At 45.0% G+C, this 27,373-nt stretch overlaps 1 protein-coding gene across 1 annotated transcript in view; it reads left to right on the forward strand.

Annotated features, from left to right (window-relative positions):
• The window catches only part of LOC146785406 (uncharacterized), a 2,064,968-nt gene that overhangs the window by 1,873,942 nt on the left and 163,653 nt on the right, over nucleotides 1-27,373 (forward strand). The window contains exons 32-33 of the mRNA XM_085634420.1: nucleotides 20,085-20,234; nucleotides 20,493-20,693. Coding sequence (XP_085490546.1) covers nucleotides 20,085-20,234; nucleotides 20,493-20,693 — 351 coding nt within the window. The remainder of the gene's footprint in view (nucleotides 1-20,084; nucleotides 20,235-20,492; nucleotides 20,694-27,373) is intronic.

A 27,373-nucleotide genomic window follows, 5' to 3' on the forward strand; every position in this document is an offset into this window, starting at 1 on the left:
TGGGCGCATAAGTAATACAAGCGCATGTCAGGGGTCGCAAACCCACCGCGGTCAAACGGCTGAGCCAACAAACTCCAGCTACAACGGGGCCCCCCCCAAGACAAATTTTAAAAGAGTCGACCCTAAAGGAATTTATTTTTATGACCGCTATGCAATCCGCTAGTGACAGAGGCAGTTTAGCTAAATGCGCAGCTTGGTCTGCAATCGTGTCAACGGCCCGGCCATAATTAGCTGTGATCAGGGTCCCTATGTAGCCATATACCAAGGTATTTCACTGGATCAAACGACCACTTCAAAGGATAGTCTAATTCAATCTCTTTAGTATCTGCTGTTAATGGAAACACGGTGGACTTAGCCCAGTTGATGCCCAAGCCCGAATATCTTTCAAATTTAACATATTCTCGTAATAGCTCCGATAAATTTTTCGCGGGTTCGCGGACATAGAGCAGTATGTCGTCAGCATACAACAACAGCACCAAGGGTCTCTGTCAAAACCACAACGCCGCCTGGGCATGACGTTGACACAGCTTGCACGCCAGAGGCGCCAGCGCTAGTGCAAAGAGCATGGGCAACAGGGGGCAACCCTGCCGCGTGCCCCATTTAATAGAAAAGGGATCAGAGACCCACCCATTCAAACGAATCCGTGCCACTGGTGCAGTGTACAGGAGGTGAATCCATTTTAAAAAGAACGGTGGGTAAGCCCATCCGCAGCAGGACAGTAAACATAAACTCCCACTGGAGAGAATCAAAGGCCTTGGCCGCGTCTAGGAGCACTGCCACTGCCTGAAAATCCTGCTCAAAATAGTGTAGGGTTAAAAACATTGTGCGGAGATTGTGTATTGTGGATCTGGAGGGCACAAACCCTGACTGGTCCAGAAGGACCAGTTTGGGAACGAGTGGCTGAAGCCTGGTTGCCATCATTTTAGCCAATATTTTGTCATCAATGTTTATAATAGAGAGGGGTATGTAGGAGTCACATACATTTGCCTCCTTATTGGGTTTCAAAAGCGTTACTAGTAGGGCCTCCTTAAGGGAGGGAGGCAGTGTTCCCGAGTCATACGCCTCAGCAAAGACTTCTAGCAGGCGCGGCGCAAGGACATCCACATAGACCTCATAAAATTTGCTAGGGAGCCCATCTAACCCTGCCGCTTTGCAAGTTGGGAGAGACATAATGGCCTGCTTAACGTCCTCAACGTCAAACGGTTGCATGAGGTATTCTCGATAGTTTGGTGGCAGCCAACCCAACGCAACATCATCTAAGTAGGCATGTATATCCTCCGCAACTGGCAGTTCCCGGTCCCCGTACAGGTCCGAATAAAAATCCAGCACCACTTTGCTAATTTCCGAAGGGCCAAAATGTGCCACTCCCTCCTTATCCAGCAGTTCGGTAATGTAGGCCTGGCTATGCGGGGCAGCCAGCTTCTGCGCCAACGAGCGGCTAGGGCGTCCTCCCTCCCTGTAATAACGGGCAGTGCATCGTCGGGATCTATGCGCCAGTTCTTGATCCACTGTCTCGTTATGTTCAGTTACCAGGTCGCGCATGTCAGACAGCATCTTGGGGACTGGATCGCGAGCATAGGCCCATTCCAGGGCAGCCATTTCCACAGCCAGCTTATTTATTCTGTGGTGCAGGTCCTTAAGGACCCCAGCCTGTGCACCAATTCAGACCCCCCGAACTGTAACTTTGAATGCTTCCCAAAGAACCCCCTGATTGTCGACCGTCCATTCATTTTCCCTGAAATAATTATGGGTAGCCTCACCGACGGTTTGCTTGAAAACCTGATCAGTCAAGGATGACGGTTGCTGCCGCCATGAGAACTGAGGTTTTTACAACCAGGTACTCTCAGTTCAAGGAGTACAGGAGAATGATCTGATAGAGTTTTGGCCAAATGTTGAACATCGACCACCCAGGTACAAACGGCCTCCGTCAGCAACCAATAGTGCAGCCAGGACCACGTGCCATATACCGTAGAGATAAACGTGCAACGTGCTCTCCCTGGCCCCAGGGTGCCTCACTCTCCAAATGTCATGCAGATTCCCGGCGTCTGGTATATCCAGGAGTGCATCAGTGGATTGCCTATGTCGTGTTGCCCCTGTTCCCACTCTGTCAGCGCTATCATCCATATATGTATTAAAATCCCACCCCCCACATAATTTCAGCAGCGGGGAAAGCAGTGATGCGACGCCACACAACCACAAAGAGAAGGGGTGATCATCCACATTTGGACCATAGACGTTCACTAACAGCACACTCGTACCCACAAGTGTTCCATGCACAACAGCCAGCCGGCCCTTATCATCTGTCTCTGTGCTATGAACCTGAAATGGGACTCCCTTCTTGACAAGGATCACCCCCCCCCCCCCCTCGGGAGTACGAGGAATAGGATGAGGCTATCCGCACCCCAGCCCACCGCAGTCCCACAGACCGTTCAGTAAGCTTAGTGAGATGGGTCTCCTGTAACAGGGCCACTTGAATATTCAGTCTGTCAAGGCTTGCTATCACGGTGCGTATCCTCTTAGGACTGCTAAGGCCATGTACAAGTTAGGAATCTAAAAGTACCACTCATGAGTCTTAATAAACCTTGGATGCATACATGCTCGAAGAACATTATGTAGAACTTTTCGCCAGGATTCAGACATATGACAATCAGACAGTGCCAGCTGTACCCAACCCACCACCCCCCTCTGAACCCCCACCCACTTCGGCATCCCCAACTTGCCAAAGCCATCCCATTCTTGATTAATCAAACCCCAACAAGAGAAACAAAAAAGGTACATGGCGTGGGGAACTCCCAACCGGGGGGCATTAGTGCTACTGTCCTCCCACATTGTAGGAGGTGGCTGATCAGGTCTATTACTCTAGCAAATATCTCAAAGATCAGATACATAATTTACAGTTCACCATCAAAGCAGAAGTGTAGCGGAAGACTCCCCCCCCCCCACCCTGCACACAACTCCGGGAGAGTAGTGAACACAATAGAACAGCATTGAAAGTGAGTCCAATACACAGGATGACATAGAAACCACGACCTATACCAGTGCACTGTAATATTATAGTTCCTCTTCAGCTTATTCAATATTAGTTTCGTGCCGACGTTTCCTCAGCTGCTTCACGTGTTCCAGCGCAGCCTTGGGTGACGTGAACATTTTGTAGTTTCCCTCCGGCCCAACCCGGAGTCGGGCGGGATACAGCATTGCATAAGGGATACTTTCGGACTGAAGGAGTTTTTTAACCACCCCAAACTCGCGGTGAGCTGATTGGACAGCAACCGTAAAGTCCAGAAAGAAGGACAGTGTGTTGCCCTGATGATAAATCTCACCCTTGTCCCTGGCAAAATGACATCCTGGTCCCGATAATTCAGTATCCGAGCAATGATAGGGCGAGGAGGCGTGCCCGGGGCCGGACGCGCTGCCAGAGAGCGGTGGGCCCGCTCGAATATGAACATGGAGGACAGTTGCTCGGAGCCAAAGATTTCCTCAATTAAATTCTCAACAAATGTCTCCATCCTGCCAGTGTTTGTGGATTCGGGAAGGCCCGCAATCCGGATATTATTTCTATGAGACCAGGCTTCCAAATCTTCATTTTTGGCCTGTATAAGCGCCAAGACTTTTTCCATACTAAGCGCCTTTCCAGCAACATCACTAAGGCCGTCCTCCGCAGTGGAGATCCTCTGCTCCATCTCCCCCATCCTGGTATTTTGCTTTTCTAACTGCGCTGACATATGGTCCAGTCTATGATTTAAGGTGGACATGCTACCCTTGATAGCCTAGAGACTTCTCTGCATTGCCAGTAACGTGGATTCCAGAGCATGCGGGCCCTACCCCTGTTTATCTGCCTCAGAGTCTGAAGCCACCTTCTGCAGTCCCCTGCCGGACTTACGTGACTCAAATGTAAGGCGGGGTTGTGATTTATCAGGCTTTCCCATAGTGGAGGGTGGAGAATGGAGCCCTGACAGCCCAATCCAAACACCTAAGTAGGGACCCACAGAGGCACAAGCAGCGGGCAGAGTGCAAGAGTCCAGCAATGTGATTAAGGAACTAAGATAGTCACCCCCGCACCACCACACACAGCCCCTTACAGCCCGAGTTCCAGGCACCGGCCGGGGAGTGGAGATAGGACTAAATACGAGCAACGATATTGCGCTGTCCGTCGCAGAGGGGTGGCATGCCCGCCGGCGTGCCCCCACCAACAGGACAAGGTCAATAGTTAGTGAAGCAAGGTAGACGACAATGTGCAGCAGGCAGAGCAAGATGAAGTCTGGGGCCGCTCACAGATGCGTTGACCCACAGGGGCCCAAGGGGAACAACCCAACTGCGACAATCCAGTGTGCAGTCCCCCTGGGGCCAAAGCTGCAATGATGTGCGTTCAGTAAGTACCCAGACGCACCCTTAATGTCCATAGCCTCTCCCGCTGCCAAACCCAGCACGATGTTAAGATCTGTCCCCAGGCAGCAGGTGCAGTGTTCCCGGTACAGAAGCTTCCGGGCAGCAGTCGATAGCGAATACCAGCAAGTGAACAGTTCTCACCATGAGGGGGCCACTCCAGACTCCCAACCAAGATCCGACGTTAAGGCAGAACAATTAGGCCCGTGTACGCCATGCGCGTAGGCCGTAGCCGGCAGAACGCGACCCCCAGCCCAGGCACACACTACCTCCGTGGCCGCAGGCCTAGGCCAAAGCCGCCCCCACCTACCGCAGCCCATGGCGGGCACAGTCGCTCCCACGGGGAGGTAATTTAGTTCCTCAGGAGGGGCTCTGCCGGCTTCTCCAAGTGCCGCGCGGCAGACCGGCAGTGACCTCCAGGGCGCAGGCAGCAAGCAGCCAGGCGCGGATACCGAGTCTCACAGGCATCACCTCACCGATTCAAATCTCCCACAGGCAGCCACTCATGAAGGGAGGATTAGGCAGTCACCGGTGCTGCACTCCAGGGCTCAGCACCCCAGGATCGCCTCACTCTAGCACTGCAAGGCTCCAGCCAGGCCCCACAGTCAGCACAGCCCGATGGCGGCCGCCATGTTAGCCGCGCCACTGTCAAGGCGTTTTCTTCACTTCATCGGCGACACAAGGGGCCCAGGCGGGATACAGACGTCTCTCCGGTAGCAGGGAGGGCTCCCCATTCAGGGCACGCTTTTGAAGTGCGTGGATGCTGATAGTAGAAGATGATATTTGGCGGATAGTCGATCAGCCATGCCGAGCAGCACTAAAGTGCGGCCATCCTGCCTGGCGCCCTCTAGCACCCCCGGAGTATCACACTTTAAACAATATCTAACAGTGCCCTTATGAAAGCATTTCGTTGGTCTAAGAAGATGCAGGGCATGTTCTGGAACACATGAAGTGAGGTGAAGGAAGCAGGAAAATCTGCTAAGATCAGCCACTTCCTAGATCTTCCGCTTCGTTGGCGGCATTTCGCACGATCTGAAGATGATAAATGATGGGTTTCTGCACAGCTGCGTTTCTTCCTTTGAGACAGTGTTTTTCTCTTGGCAGAGGATTCAGAAGCGGCACTGAATCCGAGAGAACCTGTCTGTAAATGTCAGAGTGATGCTCAGAATAAAGTGCGGACACGCTAGAAACGCAGGAAAAGCTGAGCAAGGAGGCCTGAATCCAGGGGAATCCTTGGACTGCAGAAAACCCTGGGCTTATCCGGGCACTTCAGAACGGTGCCCTGACAGTCAATCTAGCAGGATGGAAACGCAGAGGCAGAATGGAGCTGCACGCTTTCAGCCATTCTGTTAGGCATGATTTATCCAATCCAATCCAAAATAGCTTTATTCGAGGTATACTCATAAAAGCACAAAACAAACAACATTTAAATACACACAATTAAAAAAATTATTGATTGGATTATTAAAAAGACTTGATTTAAAAACAAAAATCTGTGCAAAATGGAAGAAATACAAATTTCATGTCAACAATTTTCATTACATTAAAAAGTTCATTAGAACAACAAATAAAACAATTTATTAATTAATCATCGCATACTATGGCCAGGCTGAGGAAGCAAAAAATTACCTTCTAGCAGGTCAAAGTCAGTACTGCCACCCTCATCTTTCAAATGCTGGGGAATGGTGTACCTCAACTGAGAATATCGGAATGACTGTGATTTATTGAGTTAAAAGTCATCCTGAAGATCCAAAAATCCTTTAATTTTGATATCCTGGTGGTATCCCAGTCATCAAAGTCCTGAAGGGAAGAGACCTGTACCGGGCATGTGTGAACCCACAGTGAGGTTTACCCAGTGTATTTATTGTGCCATTTGATCCCACACAGTGATTCATTTAGAGGCCAACAACCAGTTTAGTGGCAGGTGGTATTCCAGGCAGGGTCCATCATCCATAAAGATACTATAGGGGCAGCCAGCCGCCCAAATCCCACTGTACAGTCAAATCGGCGGAATTGCTCTGAGAGCTGTGCAACAAGTAATTGATGACTATGAAGAGGCAGACACCATAGTAAGATTCAATGTCAATCATTCCTAGATTTACGTCATAAGGTTACTTATAGCACTTAGCCATGGATATTCATGGGATGTTACTATCCCACACAAAGCTGGAAAAGAAAGCATCAATTCTGCAAAAGGGAGAGAAGGTGATGCAACATAGGTAATTCTGTAGTGCACAGAGAAGGTTGCGCAAGCATATACATTTTATGATGATGATACAACCCATGTTAGGCAGTGAACATGGGTAATAGTGATACAGTGATGGAGTACAGGCGTGTGGGGTTGTTACCCAGCCAGTACAGAGGTAATGATGTTGCCAAATATAGACCTAGACATTTGAAGCCAGGCTAACACCACCCTCAGATCTAAGGCCTCTGCCGTATTAGCCAGAGAGCCTCTGATTGGGAAAATTATTTGTGCTAGCTGGCTGCCCAGAGCGGTCAAACATCTGCAGTATTCAAGGATCAGACTTGTGAATGGTCCAGGTAGACCAAAATGTCATCAGCATAAACTCCATTCCTGCCGCCCAGCAGAAAAACACCCTGCATTATAATTTAGGTTCTCAGCAAGCCCGCTACTCATTCAACAGCCAGGAGAAATGGAAGAGCGAAGAGAGTTCCCCTCTCAGTAGGAAACAGTTCAGCTAGGAGTCCAATAATTCTCACTTTGGTTACTAGAAGGGTCCTATGCTGTCAAAAACTTCAAATAAGTAATTCCATCCAACGCATCAGTCATTTGAAGTCCTCCTGTTAGTTTGCTTGGGGTGCTGCTAACTGACATGAAATGCACTGGAATTATGTAAACACCTGTTACGGTGGGTGGCTGAGATGTGCTTGGCATTGAGCCACTTTGGTATGTGTGTACCGATGAGTGAATACACTAATGGAGGGGGTTTGATAATTAAGAGGATGGGCTGAATGGTTCAGTTATTTCAGGCTCCTTGAAGTCTAGATGGATGATCCGATCTTCAGAGGGTCAAATGAACATTCATGTGAGATAGAGAGTATGTTTATAAAAAGAAGCGGAAATGGTTCCAGTGGGAACTAGTTGGGTCTCAGTTTTAATGTAAAATTCAGTCTCTCCCCACCAATCAGTGATAACTGCAACATGGGAGTGTCAGAAAAGACTGCAGCTTGCTCAGGGCTGGAAGTGCTTCCCACCTGTAAAGTCCAGCGTGATAGGAAGTTTAGGTCTCTAACACTATTTGCTGTTCCACAAGGGCACTTGAACCAGTACAAATTTCACCTTTGTTTCTGGGTGGGTTATCCTGCCTTTTAAGCCAGTAGAGCAGCTTTCAAGTTTGTCCCCATGCTTGTATGCATGGCGTTGTGAAGCTATTTATATGTTCTTGGGCTCCTCCATCAACTATAGTTGCAACATAATTTACAAGCCTTCCATGGCCAGGGGTACAGCATGGTCTCCTTAGTGCCTAAGCAAAGTTTTAGGTCAAACAGATTAACCTCATGGTGAGCAACTGCCTTGTCCCTTTCCCTCTTTAATTGGGAAATGTATCCCATAGCTTGCCCAGGAAGTACTGCTTTAAAGGCTTTCTAGTGCATAACAGTACAATCTACCGATTCCAGATTAAATTAAAGGTAGGACTCAGATAAATAAGCCATGCAGGCGTCATCAATAGAATCACCATCTGCTAGGTCTCCATATGCCCTTGTCTCTTCAGTTGCTGAGACCCAAGGTAAGTAGCTAAACACGAAAAAAGTAACTGAAGGGCACTAAAGCCAAAATGAACCCATTCTGGTTTTTTGACATAGCCAGGCTATGGGTCATCAAAAGATTTTGAGAGGTCATCTCACCCTTAACTTACTGAGGCATGCTTCATCATTTGATGACCTCTCACACCGGAGTAGGAATAGGTCCACTCCGACGGACTAAACTGAGGGAGGCTAGTCTATCCCTGGGAGTTCTTATAAATCTATGCTCAGGACCAATACATTGGGTCCTGTTTTTGTTGGGCAAGAAAAGTATAAAATATACCTAGGGGTATACTCATGATATTCTTTATTCAGCTAGTACCTCTGGTATGTTTAAAAACACTAAAAAGGTCGGTCATGTAGTGAAATGCAATGAATCACTGGACCTATGTTCTAGGATTACCAACATGTTTCAACTACTTTACAAGCCTAGGAAGGTCTAGGGTCTTCTTCAGGGTGTGTAATGTAACTTTAAGGCAATGGTGTAAATTTAGACTGTGCAACCAGGTAAACAATCATACCCTACCAGTCCCTCAGTAAGATCTGCAGAACCTAAGGAAACAAGTATCGAAAGGGACAGATTTCAATCAATGTGACCCACTCATCTCACGACCCATGGTTATGGCCTAGAGGGACATGTCATATTAAAAACAACTTAGTGCACCCACCCATCCCAAAACTTCTTGTGAATCGAGGCTAATGTGATAGTTGTCTAAAATTCGTGAAAGTGTAATTGTTCATAGTGGCCCATAGAGTCTATGGTATAGCCACCTTATTCTCATACCATCACTAACAGTAGCATTTTTTTTTAAGGTTGACAGAAGGAACAAGTATATATGTGAAGTGGATACTAAACGTAAAAAGAACCTCCAATTAACAAAACATACAGCAAATTAGAAGGGTTATTCCACTTTCTCCAATGTGAATAGAATGTGTTGAGTGGCAACTGCTTGGATTTAAAAAAAATGCAAAAACACTCTTGCTGAGTGGTTTATAGGAGACCATGACAACCGCATAATATACCACCTGCCAATAGTAAAGCTAGCCAAGGCCTCCTCAAGCCCATTGTAAATAAGAAGGCACTTTTATCTGCCCCATTAGTCAACAACAACTGGAAATCAAGGAAGCCAAAGTTCCATGAGCCTAGGAACACCAGTGTGTACCCTGAGAAATGCTCAATGTCTGTCCAATTTCGATGGGGAGACCCCTTCTAACTCAGGGTTGAGTTTGAGGAGTTGAAACCACAGCTGCCTGGAACATTTGCCTTCTCAACGGTTTGCTAAGCAGTCCTCAGAGTCAGATTTCGAGTGTCGCCTTTTCTGGGGTCTTCATCATCTCTTCTTGGGTCAAGCCCCAGCAAAGTCTGGTTGTCAACAAAAGTCATAGGGTGCATTTGGACATGCTGCCCAAGATTGGGTTTCACTTTGATCAAGGCCAATGTTGCCTCTTAGAAAAGGACCTAAATTCTAGCTGGGTACAAGGGCATATAGTAAAGATTCATGCGCTCAACCTCCTGTGGTGTTGCGATGTTTACGTTTTTTGAGCAAGTTGGACCAGATGTTTAAGCTTTTACATAGGTTTCATTTCTTTTTTTCCTTGCTTTCTTTTTATTTGGTTTAAATCAGTTTTAGTTCTTTTCAGGTTAACTTTTCAGATCCAATTTTATAAAGGTCAGAATTTCACTTAAAGTTTGACAAAATGTTTTATTTTAGTCTTAAGGTCATGAAAGTTTACTTTAGAGTTTAATTTTACAGAAATGTGAAAAGTTTTAATTCTGATTTTCCTCGTAGTGATGGCCTTTCCACATAGGCAAACTCAGTGGATGTCTAGGGTACTGCCACCTTATGTGAGGTGCATAACTGGAGTAAAACCTAATTAAAATGAAAATAACCTGTGGAAGCAAAGATTCCATGGCTCACCTTTAGTGGCAGTTGCTGGCAACTAGTTTAGGGCCGACCCTGGTACTTGTTTTACAGAGAGAGGTCTAGCATTTATTTTTATCTTTATTAAGGTTTATGTTTCGGTGTATTTGTAAGTTTGCTTTTGTGAAGAGTCGTTTTTAGGGCTGGCTACAGGCAGTTTTGGTTACATGAAAAAAACCTCAGGTTGTAAATTCTTCTAAAAGTACAATACGAAGTACAAAGAGAGATGAAGTGGATTTTGGGACAGCCATTGATTATATGTATTTTTCTCTGTTTGCGATTGCTTCGATTGGCTGTCCATTAAGGCCTTGGCATTCCATGGTTGGTTGAACGATCCATTTGTGTCTCTATTAAGTTTTGGTAATGGAGCTCAGATGCTTATGGAATGCAATAAATTTGTTATAATCTTATTATGGAAATTGAGTGCAACTGGGCCAAATTTCTGACTTCTCACCCCCGGGTGGTACACAATACCACTGCTCATCATCTTTTCAAACTTCCCAGGCATTCTTCTAGATTGTATCATCTATTGATCCTTCATTGGCTTCCTACTGAAAATCCAATTATACTCCATGCCCTCCCTCCCTATTTGTCATAGAGTCTTTCTTTAAAATTGGCTCTTTGTATTTTCAACAGATGTTCCTTCCTTATGTTATTGTACACTGCCTTTTATCAGCTCATTTAAATCTTCTTTGTGTTCCAAAGAAGATCATTGTGGTGGTTGTGCTTTATCATGCCAGAGTGCCAAGCACTGAAATCAGTTACCAGTGACCGATAGACTTCTTCCTTTTCGCCATGTCTTGTTTCATAATGCACTGAAAAATCCTGCTGTTTTCTTAAGGAACCTAGATGGGCTTTCCATGGGGCTTGAGTCTCAGTCAGATCCACTAGTGCCTGGACTCCCTTTGGAGTAACAGCATGCTGTGTAAATAGGCATATTGATAGACCTAACTAGTTCTTTTGATTGACTATGGCAAGTTTATATTCTTTAATGTACATACTTTGCAAAATGACATTTAATTTGCTGGTTTATGGTTTTTTTTGTTTAGAAAGGGGTTGCTATTTTGATGCCTTACACTCTTGTAAAGAAGCAGTGCTATTCATTAATCATCCTTGCGTGTTTTGTTGGCTTTACTTTGCTGTCATGATAGCATGTTAGATTTACAACATTTATGTTCTCAAAGTAAGATGTGCATGCACATAGGCATTCTTATTTGTTTTATAAACCAATTTAATTGATTTTCTACAAAAACAAAGTACAGCATCTAAAACATACAGAGGTATTGCTACCACAAGTATCCTATCCTCCTGTGCATCTCATCTATCTGAATCACTGTATCCATTTTCAAGACCATAATATTCTCACCAGCGTTCCCCCTATCATACAATATTTAAGAGGACAGTCTCTTGATTTATAGATGAGTTCCTCTTGCTTTGTGCACCAATCCAATGCTGCTCACCACTCCTTCAGCATGGGTGGTTCTGAGGACTTCCATCTCTGTGCATTATCCTTTTTCGCCATTGTTGTGGTCATGCCTATAAGAGTGCGTTACTATTTGTCTTGGTATAGAATATGCATCATGTAGGTATTTCAGTTGGACCAACCCGGCTTCTTGCCAGCTGGTGTCTTAGTCAGATCCACTAGTGCCTGGACTCCCTTTGGAGTAACAGCATGCTGTGTAAATAGGCATATTGATAGACCTAACTAGTTCTTTTGATTGACTATGGCAAGTTTATATTCTTTAATGTACATACTTTGCAAAATGACATTTAATTTGCTGGTTTATGGGTTTTTTTGTTTAGAAAGGGGTTGCTATTTTGATGCCTTACACTCTTGTAAAGAAGCAGTGCTATTCATTAATCATCATTGCGTGTTTTGTTGGCTTTACTTTGCTGTCATGATAGCATGTTAGATTTACAACATTTATGTTCTCAAAGTAAGGATGTGCATGCACATAGGCATTCTTATTTGTTTTATAAACCAATTTAATTGATTTTCTACAAAAACAAAGTACAGCATCTAAAACATACAGAGGTATTGCTACCACAAGTATCCTATCCTCCTGTGAATCTCATCTATCTGAATCACTGTATCCATTTTCAAGACCATAATATTCTCACCAGCGTTCCCCCTATCATACAATATTTAAGAGGACAGTCTCTTGATTTATAGATGAGTTCCTCTTGCTTTGTGCACCAATCCAATGCTGCTCACCACTCCTTCAGCATGGGTGGTTCTGAGGACTTCCATCTCTGTGCATTATCCTTTTTCGCCATTGTTGTGGTCATGCCTATAACAGTGCGTTACTATTTGTCTTGGTATAGAATATGCATCATGTAGGTATTTCAGTTGGACCAACCCGGCTTCTTGCCAGCTGGTGTCCTCAAAGGCACCAATCCATCTCTCCCATTTCTCTCTTAATGATGTAAACTTGTATGGGCCTTGAGCACAAGAGAGCAGTAAATTTGCAAAATGCCCTCTTTCTCCAGGGAGCCAACCGGGTTCAGCCTCCAGTGGGTTATTTTCTGGGAAATTAGTCAACCCCACTGGATAGCTAGCAAGTCCGTGGCAGAACTGTACGTATTAGTAAGACTCTGTTTTATTCAAGGGGAACTGTAATTAGACTTCCGGGAATGATTGCATTTGTAGCCCCTGCCAAACATGCCCTAGGTTCAGAATTCATATTATGTCTCACCTGCTGAATCCCTGCAGTTGAGAGGCCTGTCTCAGCCATTTTTCTTGTCACAGCAGAGTCTGCTGGGTCTAACTGCAGTCCCATCTGGTAAATCATAGTGCTGAATTCTAGTTCAGGAAGATTACTAGTTATTTCTAGGAGGTGATGCGGTATTGGATACCGATATAAGTAGTTTAAGCTGCACTCTATAAGCTGGGTCATTCCGTCCCCCACACAGTCAGTTGTTAATTACCAGGATTTGTGATGGCCAGTATTGCAGTTTTAGATCAGTCATACCCATCCAGTCAAAGTGTCTTTCCAGATTTTTCTTCCCACTCGTAGACCCTTCCAGTTGAGACCATCCAGCACTGGCGGTTCTCTTCCAGGGTAACTTGTCACAGTGAGGCTCTGTGAAGCTCGTGCTGTCGATAGAAGGCAATTGACACCTCCCCTTGGCATTGTTATTCTCATGTAAAAATATGGTCCTCGAGTTCAGCATATGATGATGTTTCTCATGCTCTTTGCATCTTACATAGCCTTGCCTAACCCTCTTATGGTAGTCTTTCCATCACCTGATGTTGTGCCTAGTGAATCAACTGTGCCATTATTTGTCTTTGAAGTAGGCCTGTAGTTAAGTCGAGCAGAGTTCCGAATGTTGGTCTTCTAGCAGATACCATGCATTAAAGCTCCAGATTTAGTGCATGTTAGCATTGAGCACTTCCACTCGAACCGTGATAAGGGAGTAGTCCAAGACTCACCATGGAAGAACAGACACATCCGTTGTGTGGAATATTTATGATGCAGGGAGGAGCTAGCGGTCTATATGAGACAGGGTTTTATGTGCCGCTGAGGCAAGGGTATATTCCCTGCTTAATGGATGCCACACTCTCCAGGCATCACTTGATCCCAAGGAGTTCATCCAATCCCCCAGTAATTTAGCTCTCCCGATTCTCCCATCTGTGACTAAACTAGGGGAATGTATTTCTGGGTTCGGGGAGAAAATAAAGTCCCCTCCAATGATCGTCATACCTTGAGAGAACTTCAATACCGCTGTCTCCATTGTTTTGAAGGTGGGGTTAAGGTGTTTGTGTGGGACAAACACTTAAGAAGTTATAGTATTTACCTTCAAGGCAGTCCTCTACACCCACTAATCTACCCTGTGAATCCAGGGTGATTGTTGACACCACTGGGACACTCCTGTGACACTCCTGTGAAGGACTATCACAGACAGCCCCCTGGAGCCCTTGACAAAGCCCACCTGGAACACACTACCATAGCCGAAGCGTGCCAGGAAGGAACACTTTGTGCCCGTCAGATACATTTCCCTTACAGGATAGCAGGAGTCATTCTTTTTGCATAACGGAGGACTGCTGCCCTCTTGATGTTATCATTCGCCCCATTGACATTCCAGGACAGGATTAGGAACTAATTCATGGGTAATTGAAGGCTTTTGAGGTAGACCTGCGCCTATAACGTCCAGGCATCCAGACTTAAGTTACTGAAAACCTATTAAGTCCCCCAGGCAGCAAGCAATTATTTAACCTACATCTATCGATGCTTTGGTAGGTGAATTCAAATCATACTCAGAATAAACTTTAAAACACACAAGTTTCCAACACCCCCAACCCCAAAACTCCTTCCCTGAAGCATCTGTCTCCCAACAAACAAATCATTAAGTTAGCCTAAACAGGGCACTAGCAATAGCAACAGACCTCTTTGTGCAGGTCTTTAATGCCAAAGTAATACACTGTCAGATCATCTGTTGGGTCAGGGGTCTTGATCAAAACCCATAAGACCAGCCAAATTCAAAGCTGTGACAGTAATTCATTATTCCGCACCGCTCTATCCACTTGATGCTAATGTGGCTGTTCCAAGGGGGAAGGCCCTCCTCATCAGAACCTCTCATCTGGTGGTCAGCAGAGGCCACGATGTCTGCTGATTATCAGGTCCCATTCCTTACTAAGACATGGAAGAGCCCCTATGCGCATCAGACAAATCTGGACATTACCCATGACCCTTTTCTGCCCTAGAGGACCTTGTCTTGCATCTAGACTTGGGTCGTGCACCTCCCAGTGGAGGCTAATCTCATCTCTCCGGTGGATCTTGGCTCAGAGGACTATGTAGTTTAAATTAATCATTTTCTGCCTCCGAGACCCACGCTGCCTTTGGGGTCTCAAAGTAGTAAGACCAAAAGTTATAGAGCACCCTGAGAATGACTGGAAAGATCAATATATACTGTAGGTTCATGGCCCTGAGTTTTTGCATAACCGTGTCAACCGACTTCTTTTGTTTTTTGACAGATTATGACCAGTCCAGGAAGGTCATAATACAAGATCACAGAAGGACCAGATTCTTAACTCTGCTTGCTTTTATGAAGGCTGCTTCTGTCCCTTGCCTGCTTGTGACAAGGGGGGGAGGGGCTCTATCTTTACCCGTGTGGCCAGCTGCAGCCACAGCTAGCTTGTGGCCTGAAAGTTTTAAAATGGAGAAAAACAGCAAAGATTATGCCAGTGCTAAGACACTGCCACCTGGGTCGGAGACCCACGCCTCAATTATTTGCAAGCCTCCTTACTATGACATGGACAAACTTATATTCGGGTAAGGCAAGAACTCATTGTTACAGTCGCAGATCCGTGAAAACAGAAAAAGTGTAGGGGGGGGAGAATTACCACCCCTCCAAAGGGCCTCCCCTCTTGCTTTTCCCCCCCTGTCGGCATATAGGCTTTTTTAAACATGCAAACTTTGTTTTATGATGCCTTTTCATCACTCTTTTGTTTGAGGGTTCACCTCACCTCTGTTAATCCAGTCAGTTCAGAAAGATTGCCCCATACCCTTCTTCCATAGTATTGTAGCCCAAGTTGGTACTTCATTATGCGTTTTTCTTCCTAAGATTGCTGGGGGTAACACGCTCAGTCGTCTAACTGTGAGAGAACACTTTCCTAACGAAAAGTCAGACCTATTGGCTTTGCCAGTGCTTGCCAGAATGTATTATTTTTTTTGGGTATAATGTCAATGCAGGACAGTAGGGGTACAAAATCATTGAGTAAAGTAAATGCAAACATTAGCATATCACCCAGAGTTTAAACCTTGACCCGTCACTTCTTTATCAAAATATTCTTCCCCACCAAAAAACTGCTAGTCCACCCTCCTTTCTCCATATACCCTTGAAGAAGACCGCGTTTTCAGCCGAGCTAAATTCCATTTAAATATGCTCTCTGAAGTTCTTCAGCTCCCTTCTCAGCCTACTTGGATTCAGATGTGCTCACCCAGTCATGGGGTCGTGTAATTGCACTTTAAACGTTTCCCAGCTGTTTTTACTTTAGCTGCTACCGCCTTGATGTTTCACGTCACTTTTTCCTCATGTGAAACTGTTGACAGCCTCTTATCTATTAATACTTTACAGAGTGGGAGTTTGTTACGCTTCAAGTTTATTATACGGTTTTCGTGAGCAGTGGAAACACAATTTACAGGGAAAGCTTCACTCCTACCCAATTGTTTATTAAACATTACTGGTAATACTTTTCCCAGAAAGGACCCATGTTCTCACCCCGAAGTCATGTGAATAGTAAATCTGCCAACACCATCGTTTTCCAGCATATTCTAGTTTCATTCTTGGGGACTGTAATCTAGAAACTTTGATTTCAGAAGATCAGATCCTCTCTCCACCTTTCTGTCTTAAGCTGGTATACTACAGAAAAGTTTTGACCCTCCCCCCCACTTTTTTTACAGAGTTTTATATAGCGCAAACTTGACCCGAATCGGGTATGAGAGCGCTTTACATAGCACCAGTTGCATTGCATGAGGACACATTAATTTTTTTTGTTAGGCACGGGGAGATTAAGTGATTTGCCCAGAATCACAGGATGTTCAGTGTCATTGCCGAGACTCAAACCAGTTCCCCAGATTCAAGGTCGACCTCCCCAGCCTTTAGGCCAACTCCTCTCCCCTTGATCAGACACCTGGTTGCTCTATGCCGTAAGAGGGATAAGTACCGCACAAGGATGTAAGGATATAGTAAAATGGATATGTATACATGCATGCATGTGATGTTTGTATAGTGTGAACCTAGCTAACAGAGAACAGAACACTGTACAGGGTCAAGAAGCAAAGATACAGTCCACAAATGATTGAAGGGATAACTGGGTTCTGAGAGTGAAAGTAGACTGTTACTTAGGATGGTATTTGGAGGTTGGAGTACAGGATATTCCATCAAAATGTGGTAGAAATCATTGCTGCTATATCAAGTGCCATCAGATATAATGAATTTGTAATACAGCTAACTGGATTTTCTTCTACATTGGTGACAGAGTATCCCATTCATCAAACTCTAATTAAGGTCCTTAGTCATGATGTAGTGTTCCTTAAAGAGATGTGTCTTCAGCTGTTTCATAAATTGGAGCAGGATTAGGATAGTCCTAATGGATATAGGGATGTCATCCAGATCCAAGATTCATGGAAGGAAAAGGAATGCCAGTTTCCTTCTTTTTTGCATTTTGTCTCCAGTCTGATGGTGTCATGGCTGTGGGTGTGTTGCAAGTCACCATGGGTAGTGAGCTTGCGAGTGCAGTAGGTGGAGATGGCGGTTGTGATGGCTTTGTAGATGGTGTAGCTGGTTTTGAAGATGGTGCAGTTTGCCAGGCGGAGTCAGTGGAGTTTTTCAGGATGTGGGACGTGTAGTCATATTTAATGAGTCATCCAGCAGCGTATAGGAACCCTTAAGTGGGATACAATGTGGTGAAGATCATTGCCATGATTGATTCATCAGTAGGACAGTCTGAAAAGAAATTCCAAAAATGCTTTCTGGGATTAACGGTTTCACTTTATTTGGTAGAAAGAGTTAATACTTGGTCATCTTGATTTCCTTGGCAGTGTTTTCCTTGAGGTTGAGGTCAGTTACCATGGTGAATCTGCTTGACTCTGCATTTGGTGAAAGTTGCTGCTTGAATCCTTCCAGGCTTATGTAATTGGCGGAGGTTTGGACTAGTTCTTGCCTATTGTTCTTGGTGAATAGTAGCATTTATGTTTTGTGGGGATGAGGTTCAGGCAAGTACTGGACATCCAAGCCGGGATGAGATGCAAACAGTGTTTAAGTTGTTGAATGTCTTATGAGTAGGAGACTTGGATGTTCTTGGTGTATTAGCGGATGTTGTTATTATTGACTGACTTCTTGTAGAGGATAAATATGGCCGGGGAAAAGATGGAACCGTGGGATGCCCTGCCAGTGACCGGGATCTTCAGTAATCTGGTGGGGCACATGTGAATGAACTGATGTTGATTGCATAGATACAAAGAGACAAAGCAAGTGTGTTGATAGCAAATCCTATTTGAGACTTCAAGGTGGGGATTGGGGTGGGATGATGAATGGTGTCGAAGGCAACTGAGAGAGTCACCCATATCTGGAACCAGGGGTTGTGTTTATCTTTGAGAAAGAGGGCTTCCTAAAGGATTTTTAAGGTAGGTATCTTCTTGTCATATCATTAGCTGAAGCCTGATTGATAGTGGTGGAGGAGATGGTTGGTGTTGTTGAGATCTTGATGTCGTGCCTAGACTGCTTTTTAAGTGATCTTGCCAGTGAAGGGTAGGTTAATGATGGTCTGCTAGTTGGCAAGGTTATCAGGATCTAATGTGTTTTTCATTAGGAATCAAAGGATATGGCATGTTTTGATAGCCTCTGGGAAGATGCCGTGAGTGAGGGGCGTTTAGGATGGTGAGTAGGGGTGAGAGCTTCTTTGATGAGAGCTTTGATGAAAGACATGGGTGAGACAACCCTTTTGTAGGATATGTCTTAGAGGTACTTGGGGTGTTGGTAAAGTCTTAGAGAAACAGGGGTGTGCATGGTGACCATTGTGAGATAGACATGTAAGCGGAGAAGCAGGCTTATTGTTAACTATACGCTGCCGGATCTTCTTTATTTTTTCACTGAAAAAGAGGTTCATAACATTGCACTAGTCTGTGGAGTGTAGGATTGAGAAGTGAGGGGGGGTTGAATATTATTTCCACGTCCTGAAAGAGGTGCTGTATCTCTTTCATATCACTTCAAGTGCTGAAATATGTTAATCCCATGACACTGTTAATAATACATCTGCAATTTGATTCTTATAGTAGATATAACACTTCCTCGCTACATTTTATTTTTGATGTCCATTTATAATTTTAATCTTTTGCACACAGCCTTGCCTTTCTTTCTGTGCACCCTATGTGTTTACGTCTGACCTTGAACTATATATACACTGACTTTGTCCAGTAACAAAAGTATATAGGTGTTACGCCAGCACTCATCGACTTCCAAACAGCAACAATGGGAGCAAGCACAATAATCCTCTCAAAACATATCTCTAGGTTTGTCAAATGACATCACCAAGCGCTCTACACAGTGTTGAATCTCGATGCCTGCTATTATTTGAGGGCTCTCCATAACCCTTTGGTTGTTAACATATCTTTCTTAACCCCCTTTCACTGACTGAGTACTAACATGTCAGCCTTTTTCGGGCTGTAGATTTCCAAAGCAGACATCAGTACTGTGTATGTAGTATCATTTTGCAGTAAGTATTTGTAACAGGGTATCCAAGCATCGTTTCCCTTCCTGTTCCCCAATAGCTTCAACCATATGTTCAGGACCATGACACAAGCCAACGCATCCCTTCTGATTCAGGGTGGGCCTCATCTGTTAGTGGATACCCATTTGGATTAGGGCCTTTTTGTATCTGATTGAAGTTCTAGGAGGCAGTCACCAAACTGGGCAGGAGTGCTGCTTTATGTTTTTTTCATGCTAATCTGGGGACAACCAGGAGAAGCTCATCAATCGGGTGCAGCAGCGGCTGTTAGTTTCCCAACATGCTGATGTATTGAATGACAAGAGTATCCCCATTGTCTATATTACCCTTTCCACCAACGCATGGAGAAAGGCACTGAAAAATATAGTTCTCACACCCAAATTCCTATGAAGCACAAGAGACATGAAAGAGTCCACTTCAAAATGATGTGCTGGATATCTCATGGCCTTTAATGCCATTATTTCCATGTCACCACTTTGCCCTCTGTTGTGTAATTCCTATTCATCCAGGTTACTTCAAAAAACGAGAGTGACACCTTCACCAAAATGTCTCTCTATTTTTGTTGAATGATTCACACTAGGGTTATTTTTCAGGTCTTCGTTAAGAGATGTTACTCTTTTAAGTTAGCCCTTTAGCTCAGTGCTAGCTTTATAAGTGTTCATTTTATAGAAGTTTGAGATACAACATGAAAAATTTGAGATATTAATTCTTCTATTTTTTGTTCAAACACAGAAGGCTTAGGATAAGTTTGACTGTCCCAATCTGTTTTTACAATCTCTTAGGAGCGCCTGGATTCGATGCGACATGCACTGTCCGACAGTAAGAGACAAAACCATACTTTTGCAGAGACAGTGCAGGTGCTGCAGCAACAGATGGGAGAAGTGGAACTAAGGTGTAGAGACCTGGAGGGGAAAAATGGGACCCTACAAGAGGTATGTTTCGCACATTGGTTATTGAAGGTGGAACTAGAGGATGGTGGAGAGTGGGCGGAGAATGGATCAGGGATTGGAAAGGATAGAAACAAGTGGAGATCGAGGACAGACGCTGGAATGTGTGTTGAAGTATGTAGGTTGTCGTGGGTGGTGGAGAGGTGGAGTGTGCCGGGAGAGGCATGACAGTACAATGCGCCGTGACCATCCCGCGTTTGATCATATTTATAGTTCATGTGCATTATCGTTCCTTGTCTCCAGGTACTCCAGCAGAAGCAAACAAGAGAGCAAGTGGGGGAAGGTGAACTGCAAACACTGCACGAAGAGAAGAGACTTCTGCACGAGAGAGTAGCAGACCTGCAACGAAGTGTGGCACAAACAGATGGGCAAAACAAGGAGCTGGAACGCTGCCTTCTGCAGTTGGAAAAGGAAAACGCAGTCCTAAAGAAAGGTTTGGCCAAGGTGAGTGAAGAGGCGAGTTCCATCTACATATGTCCCTGCAGGGACTCGCCTGCAGGAACCCGGCTTTAAAGTACCCATCCTTCTGCATTGCTAGCACGGGCTATCAAGTAACTTATGCTCTTTTTACATTTCAGGGGTAAATACATTAATGTATTAAATAACCAGGTTTTGTAGTATTTTTTGAAAACTAATGATAGTAGTTTGCTAAAAGGAATAGCCTTGGACAAGGCCTAAATAAAACTCCGAGAAACATAACAAACATTAAATGCCTGACGTACTAAACGATTTTGTGGCTGCAAAGTCTGTGACTCGGAAAATCACAGAAGTTGCGGCATGGGTATCCATTTATCACAACTTCAAGGGTACTGGAAGGGACTTTGCACGTCTGTTGACCTTAATGACGTTACATTAACGGCCTGATGTGCTATTTTTGTGGCTGCTAAATCTGTTACTAGCAAAATCACAGCACTTGAGATGTGCCTTGAGTTACCACAATATCAAGGGTAGTGGAAGTGACTTTGCACACACGTTGGATTTAGCCCCCTTTTTAAAAAAGAAATGTGCTTAGGGTACCCCATATACCACGAGTGCACCCTTAGGCCATACATTACATAAAATGTCAATGACAGAATTTTGCAGTTAGTTCTGTGTATATACCTTTGATGACCCTCATGTCAAAAATGAGCCCTAAATGCCATGGCCTGCATTTTGTCATGGTTGACTCTTCCCATATGCCCTGAATCGTAGCATGTTACCCGAGTGAGCCAGACCTCTTTTTCAGCAGGTTTTTTCTGCCCCTGAGAAAATTGTGAGAAAGTAGAGTCTTTAATAGTGCATTTTAAAGCACAATTCTCACATAAAAAGCACTAGGCTGTGAAAAGACACTCATCAAATCTTTTCATGGTGTGTCAAGCCAATCAAACTTGAAGCACCCTAAGAGTTGACCCCTTTTTTCAAAATGTCTTATGGGTGGCCCCATATGGTAAATAATCCCCTTTATTTTGCCAAGGCTAGCATCTTGTTATTAGTGCCCCATATGCAATAGGTGCACCCTTAGGCTGACAATAACATACAAGGTATCAGTGGCAGACTTTTTCCATTAGTGCCTTTTGGATGACCCTTATGTCAAAATGTACCCCTAGAATGTCAAGGCCTGTGTTTTGCCATGGTTCCTTCCTCACACCACGGTTGTCCTACCTTGTCCCATGAACTATCGTCAGTATGCCAGTTCCAGTGTTTGGTCACGGACCCTTTGAATACCTCGTCCGTTCTTAAAAGCAGACTATTACGTTAGGAGATGTTCTTTAAATAGTAGCCTCCTCATTTCACGCTTGATTGCTTAATAGAAGAGATTTGTTCTGATAGGGGCTGGATGGAATTCCACCGTTTAGGAGCATTCCTGGAGATACATTGTTTGACGGTCTACCAGCAGACATGGTATTCCAGCGTAAGTGTATGTGAGCTGCGCTGTTCAATGTTACTGTTGTCTGCCTGAGACAGCCAGTTGCTAAAATAGGTAATTTGAAGCTTCTAAGTTGAGAGCTTTTTGGATAATGCAAGTACGTTTAGTTTAATTATATTTCTAGCTTTAACCAAAAGTCAGTTCAGGGAGAGCAGGACTATTGGGATATGGTTGTACATTCTGCTCTCTGAGACTAGCCTTGGTGCCACATGTAGACTTATTTCCTTGGAAGAAAGATATAGCTTAGGTATTCCAACTAACAAGGAGTTAACTGTCAGGCCACAGGCCTCTTGACGAGCCTGTATGCTGATTAGATTCCACAGGAACGAAGATGCGTTCCCCACACTCCCCGAAAACAGCGTTGTAGGAATAGTGAAGAGACTCCTTAACAGATTACTGCCTCCAAAGAGTTGGGGGAATGACCACCACTCTTCCTCAGCTTGAGAAACTGGTAATGCTCTTGCAGAAAGACAGGACACAGTGGGGGCTGTAAAAAATGGGAAGACATTTTAGCACTAAATACCAGGGGGCTAATTATCCCGTAAAGCAGTGGTAATGCATGTCACATTCAAGAAAGGAAATCCATTTACCAGCCAAAAGGGTTTCAAAGGCTTCCTTAAGGAAAAGATGGAGGAGTTACCGTCACTCCTCTTGAAGCTGCAGGAGTCTTCTCCCCGACTTTGACAGAGTCACGAAAATAGTATACAAGTAGTCCGTCCCATAACCATAGGGCGACTTAGCACAAAACGATAAGAGGGGTCCTCACAGAGGTGCATCACAAATGGTTGAGCAGCGTTAGTAGAGTCCTCCTCAGGAAATGTCAAAGAAAAAACAAGCATTTACAATGCAATGGTCTCGGTATTGTTAAAGTTAGAGCTATTGGCATTGCTAATGACATTATTTTTGTTTTTAAAACATTTAAAGAAACGGCATTGTTATTTACAATGTCAATAGCTTAATCTCTCTCAAATGCGAGACCTATTGCATTTGCACCCACACACAGAGCCAGACACACAAAGCCACCCACACACACACAGCCACCCACACACAGAGCCACCTACACAGAGCTATTCACATTGAGCAACCCACACACAAATAGAGCCACCCACACAGAGCCACCTACACACACAAAGAGTTACCCACACACAGACAGAGCCACCCACACATAGAGCCACCTACAAAAGAAAGCCACCCACACAGAGCCACACACACATACACACACACACACACACACAGTCTCCCACACAGACATAGTCTCCCACACACACACAGAGACACCCACACTTACACAGAGCCACACACACCGACATGCTGCTGACTTTAAACATTGCATTCTATTTATGTTCTTACTGTCTCTTCTGTAATTCTCTGCTGAGGAGCACTGTCATTCTGTGTACTCAGGTGAGGTAAAATTGTAGCCCTTCTGCTATTTTTTAGAAATGTCCCGGTTTTTGGCTTTAAAATGCTGGTCACCCTACGATAGGTAGTCTTTCGATCGCAGTTGGGTATGTATTTTTTGGGTAGTTTTTGTAGCGCGATCTCGCAACACACAAGTTCACGATCCTATTTTTAGGCACGGGCAGATTAAATGATTTGTCCTGAATCACAGGATGTGGTCCGTCGGCTGCGCTGCTGCCTCTGGTGCAGGAAACCAGGGTTCGAACCTCGAGGTTGCTTGTTTAGATTCTCTTGTAGGCTAGGTTTCGACGTTCGCAAAACAAAATAGGCAAAGTACTTGACTTAAAACCACTGTTCACCAAAATATACTTAGTTGACAGTTTTTTATTACGCGTTTTCCATACCCTATCTGTTCCACTCCACACACTAAACCAGAGTATTCGGGGTTTTACCTGAAAACATTAAACCTATTGAAACGTTCTCTGTAACCGTCATTAAAACACTTGTCCTGATTGTTCTACACAGAAGACAGAACAACTCGCTCTCGTTTCCAGGAAAGAGCAATGCAACACTTCAAGTAGAAAACGAAAGTAGAAAGTTACACTGGGTAAACAGACCTTTCTACATCAATAAAGCGGCCATGTCGAACGGATGTAGCAGTTAGATTTGCAATCGGACCTGCAAAGACAGTACAGTTAACTGAAAAGTCTATAAGTTAACGGAAACCTTTACAGCGCCATTCTATTTATAATTGACAAGAAGAAATTTAGCAAGAATAAAGTAGATTGCACATTGCTTTTAATATATTCTACCTTATATGAATGGTTATTCAGGTCATTGTGATTGAAATAAAAAAAAAAGTGCTGAAATTGCAAATACGAATCCCAAACATTAAAAAGGCTCGGGTTTCTGACCGGTTTACGACCCCAAATGTACAAAATGTATGTTTTCTAATATGGCCACCCCCTGAGAGCGACAGCATCCGTTTCCCCTCAGCGACTCCCGGAAAGAACGCGCGCCTGCTCAGCAGCCCGGGTTTGTGTATGTTTAGCCACCCCGAGTCTTCCTAGAGCTAGTCGCTGAAGTGGGCTTTGCTGTTACCCAAGAAGGAGCGCAAGGGAGACAGCCAGCTGGGGGCGCGTGACCTCGCCTCTCGGAGTGCTGCTGAGCTACAACCGGTGACGCTCCCGGGATCACACGCACCTGACCTGACCACACCGCTGGGGCTCATTCCAGGCGGGTGGGGATGGCCGTACCGCCCCCCCTGGCAGGGCGCCACGCCCTTCGCCGGCATGCCTGCAGCGGTGGCGGCGCTGGGACCCGGACCCCCCTCGCTGTTGTCCACTGTGCTGATGACCGTGCGGGTGTCGTGTCATAGGGTGCGGGGGCCCGGAGGGGACACCCCTGCGGAGGACCTGCGGTTGCAGCTCAGCATGGACCCGGAGAGGAGCGGCGGGGGCTTCCGTCTGACCCTGAAGCACGGTCAGGTGCGCAGCCCGGTAAGAACACGGGGTGGGCTGGGTGAAAGGGGGGATGGTAGTCCTTGACATAGCGCCAGCCTGAGAGGACAGGGCGGGGAGACCAGAGCAGCAGCCGAACACGAGAGCCGAGAGCAGGGGGAGAGGACGCCATTAACACCACGGCCTTTCTCCGAGGTCAAGCAGAAATGCCTCGGAGAAACGCAGCGGCGTTTTCGGATTCGGGGGCGTGTTTTTCTTTCTCTCCTCTTGCCATTGGCTGGAATGTTTACATTCCAGAGGAGAGAAAGAATCGAAAAAACATGCCCCCGAATCCGAAAAAAGACGGGGCTTGTTTGGAGAGACAAAGCTCTTCTCCAATGGCTGACCAGCATTTAAGAGGCCAGCCAATGGAGAAGAGGGGCGGGTTCAAGCCCCACTTCTCAAAGTCATTAAATCTCGCGAGCGAGACTGCGCAAGCGCAGCCTTCGCTAGCCGAGACCTAAAAAGGAGCATCCTTCCGTAAAGGTGAAGGCAGGACACAGGTTAAGTGGGCACAAGTGTCTGCCAGGAGATCCCAAGAAACGAAACAGAGTGCTCAGCTGTAACGAATATGGGAGAGCACAGGAGAGGAAAGGGCAAAATCTCTCCCGGAGACTTAGAATTCTGCAGCCGGTAAAAATAGGAGCTGCGGGCGGGGAGAGTGAAAGGAGCCTCAGGGTATTGACCTCGCTAATCCGTCTCAGCGATTAAATCCAGCTGAGCGGAAGTGCAGAAAGTATGGCACAAATACAGGCGCAAAATCCTAATATGCACTCACGGGGGAAAATAACTGCTACATAGGTACAAGAAGCGAGATCAGGAAATCACTGCCGAAGACAAGCGGGAAACAATGTAGTAAGTTCTGCAGCAGCTGACAAAAAATGGTTGTGGATACCGGATCGGAATAGTAAGCCAAGCAAATGCTTATTCCGGACACGTCATTTTAACTAAACGAGGGTACAGGTCAAAAGATAGTGTATTTGTGCACACTTAGAAGCAGTAAGGGATCGTCTGCAAAGAGCAGACATCCTTAAACATGACATGCACTAGCACAATGCCTGCCTCCGGTCCCAGGATATGGAACAAGAGGCCTGAGCCCTGACATTAACGAACAGCGCTCCCCACTTGGGGTTCATCCCCTTAAACACAGCTGATGTTCCTATTACAAGGGGTCAAACATCTAAATTCAAGTGAATCAAATTTTGATCAAAGTTCAACTGCAGTATTTTATTAAAAAGGGTAGTATTCAATTTCTTCATCCCATCTAGTTAATGGTTATACTTCTTCATAGAGTGTTTTTCAACAATAGAAGTGTTTGTCATCCCATCCCAATGCATTTCAGGCCCAGATGGCTCTTTGTCAGGGGATATAAATTCTGAAAAACATGTACATACAAAAATGAAGAAATAACAAATCTCAGCGGGCTGTGTCATAAACAGTATAAATAAATTAGACTATAAGCGGTAAACAGACCAGCTTATGTCTGATATCAGCTGTTAAAACCTGTAAAATATCCCCCATGTTAAACAAATAAATGCCACAGTAATTCACCTTCAAGGTGACTGTCTAACTTCTAAATGAACCCATAACAACAGATATCTCTATAGTCATTAAACGTGGCACAAATCCAAACGTGTGCCTTAAGTGAAACATATACGTGGTTCTCCAACTGTGTCAAAACCTCTAACACACGATAACCTACACGAGAAAAGGTTAGTATTAGCGGTGCACAAACTCTAGTACTCATTCCATGCAGTAGAAATCAAAGTGAAAGTTAGCGGTGTCATTCAAGTAAAGCCCGCGCTGTAAGTGGTAGAATCATAAGCATTCACCCATTACTTACATGCCTTTCTGTGTGAAAACTACGTCCGAGCGTTGTCGGTTCGATCGGAAGCTACCTTTTTAATGACGCGTTCTAAACGCTTCCGGTTGGCTACAATAAATAACGGACTAGCGTGGACTTAAGGGGCCATCTTGCACGTGTCAAGAAGTCCGCGAGTGAAGAAACTACATTGAAAACGTGCCAAGGAGTGAAAATAGAAAAATTAAAAGTTGCAGATGTGACCTGAAAAAAAACAGCCTAAAAGTGAAAAAATTTGATTAAACTTAGAAGGAAGGTTAAATAAATCACATTAACCCAAGCACAGGATAAATGCACTGCCCATCTGTTAAAACGGTGCCCATTTTCAAGTGTATACACAAGGTGATAAGAAACCTATGTGACAGGACCACATATAAATTACTGATGCTCAAAAGTGACAGAGCGCCACCCTGGTCACAGATAACAACTGTATTCCATCCTTTCGTTTCGACCATTTGAC

This window comes from Triturus cristatus, chromosome 11 (assembly GCF_964204655.1).
Source record: "Triturus cristatus chromosome 11, aTriCri1.1, whole genome shotgun sequence".
Taxonomy (NCBI): Eukaryota; Metazoa; Chordata; class Amphibia; order Caudata; family Salamandridae; genus Triturus; species Triturus cristatus.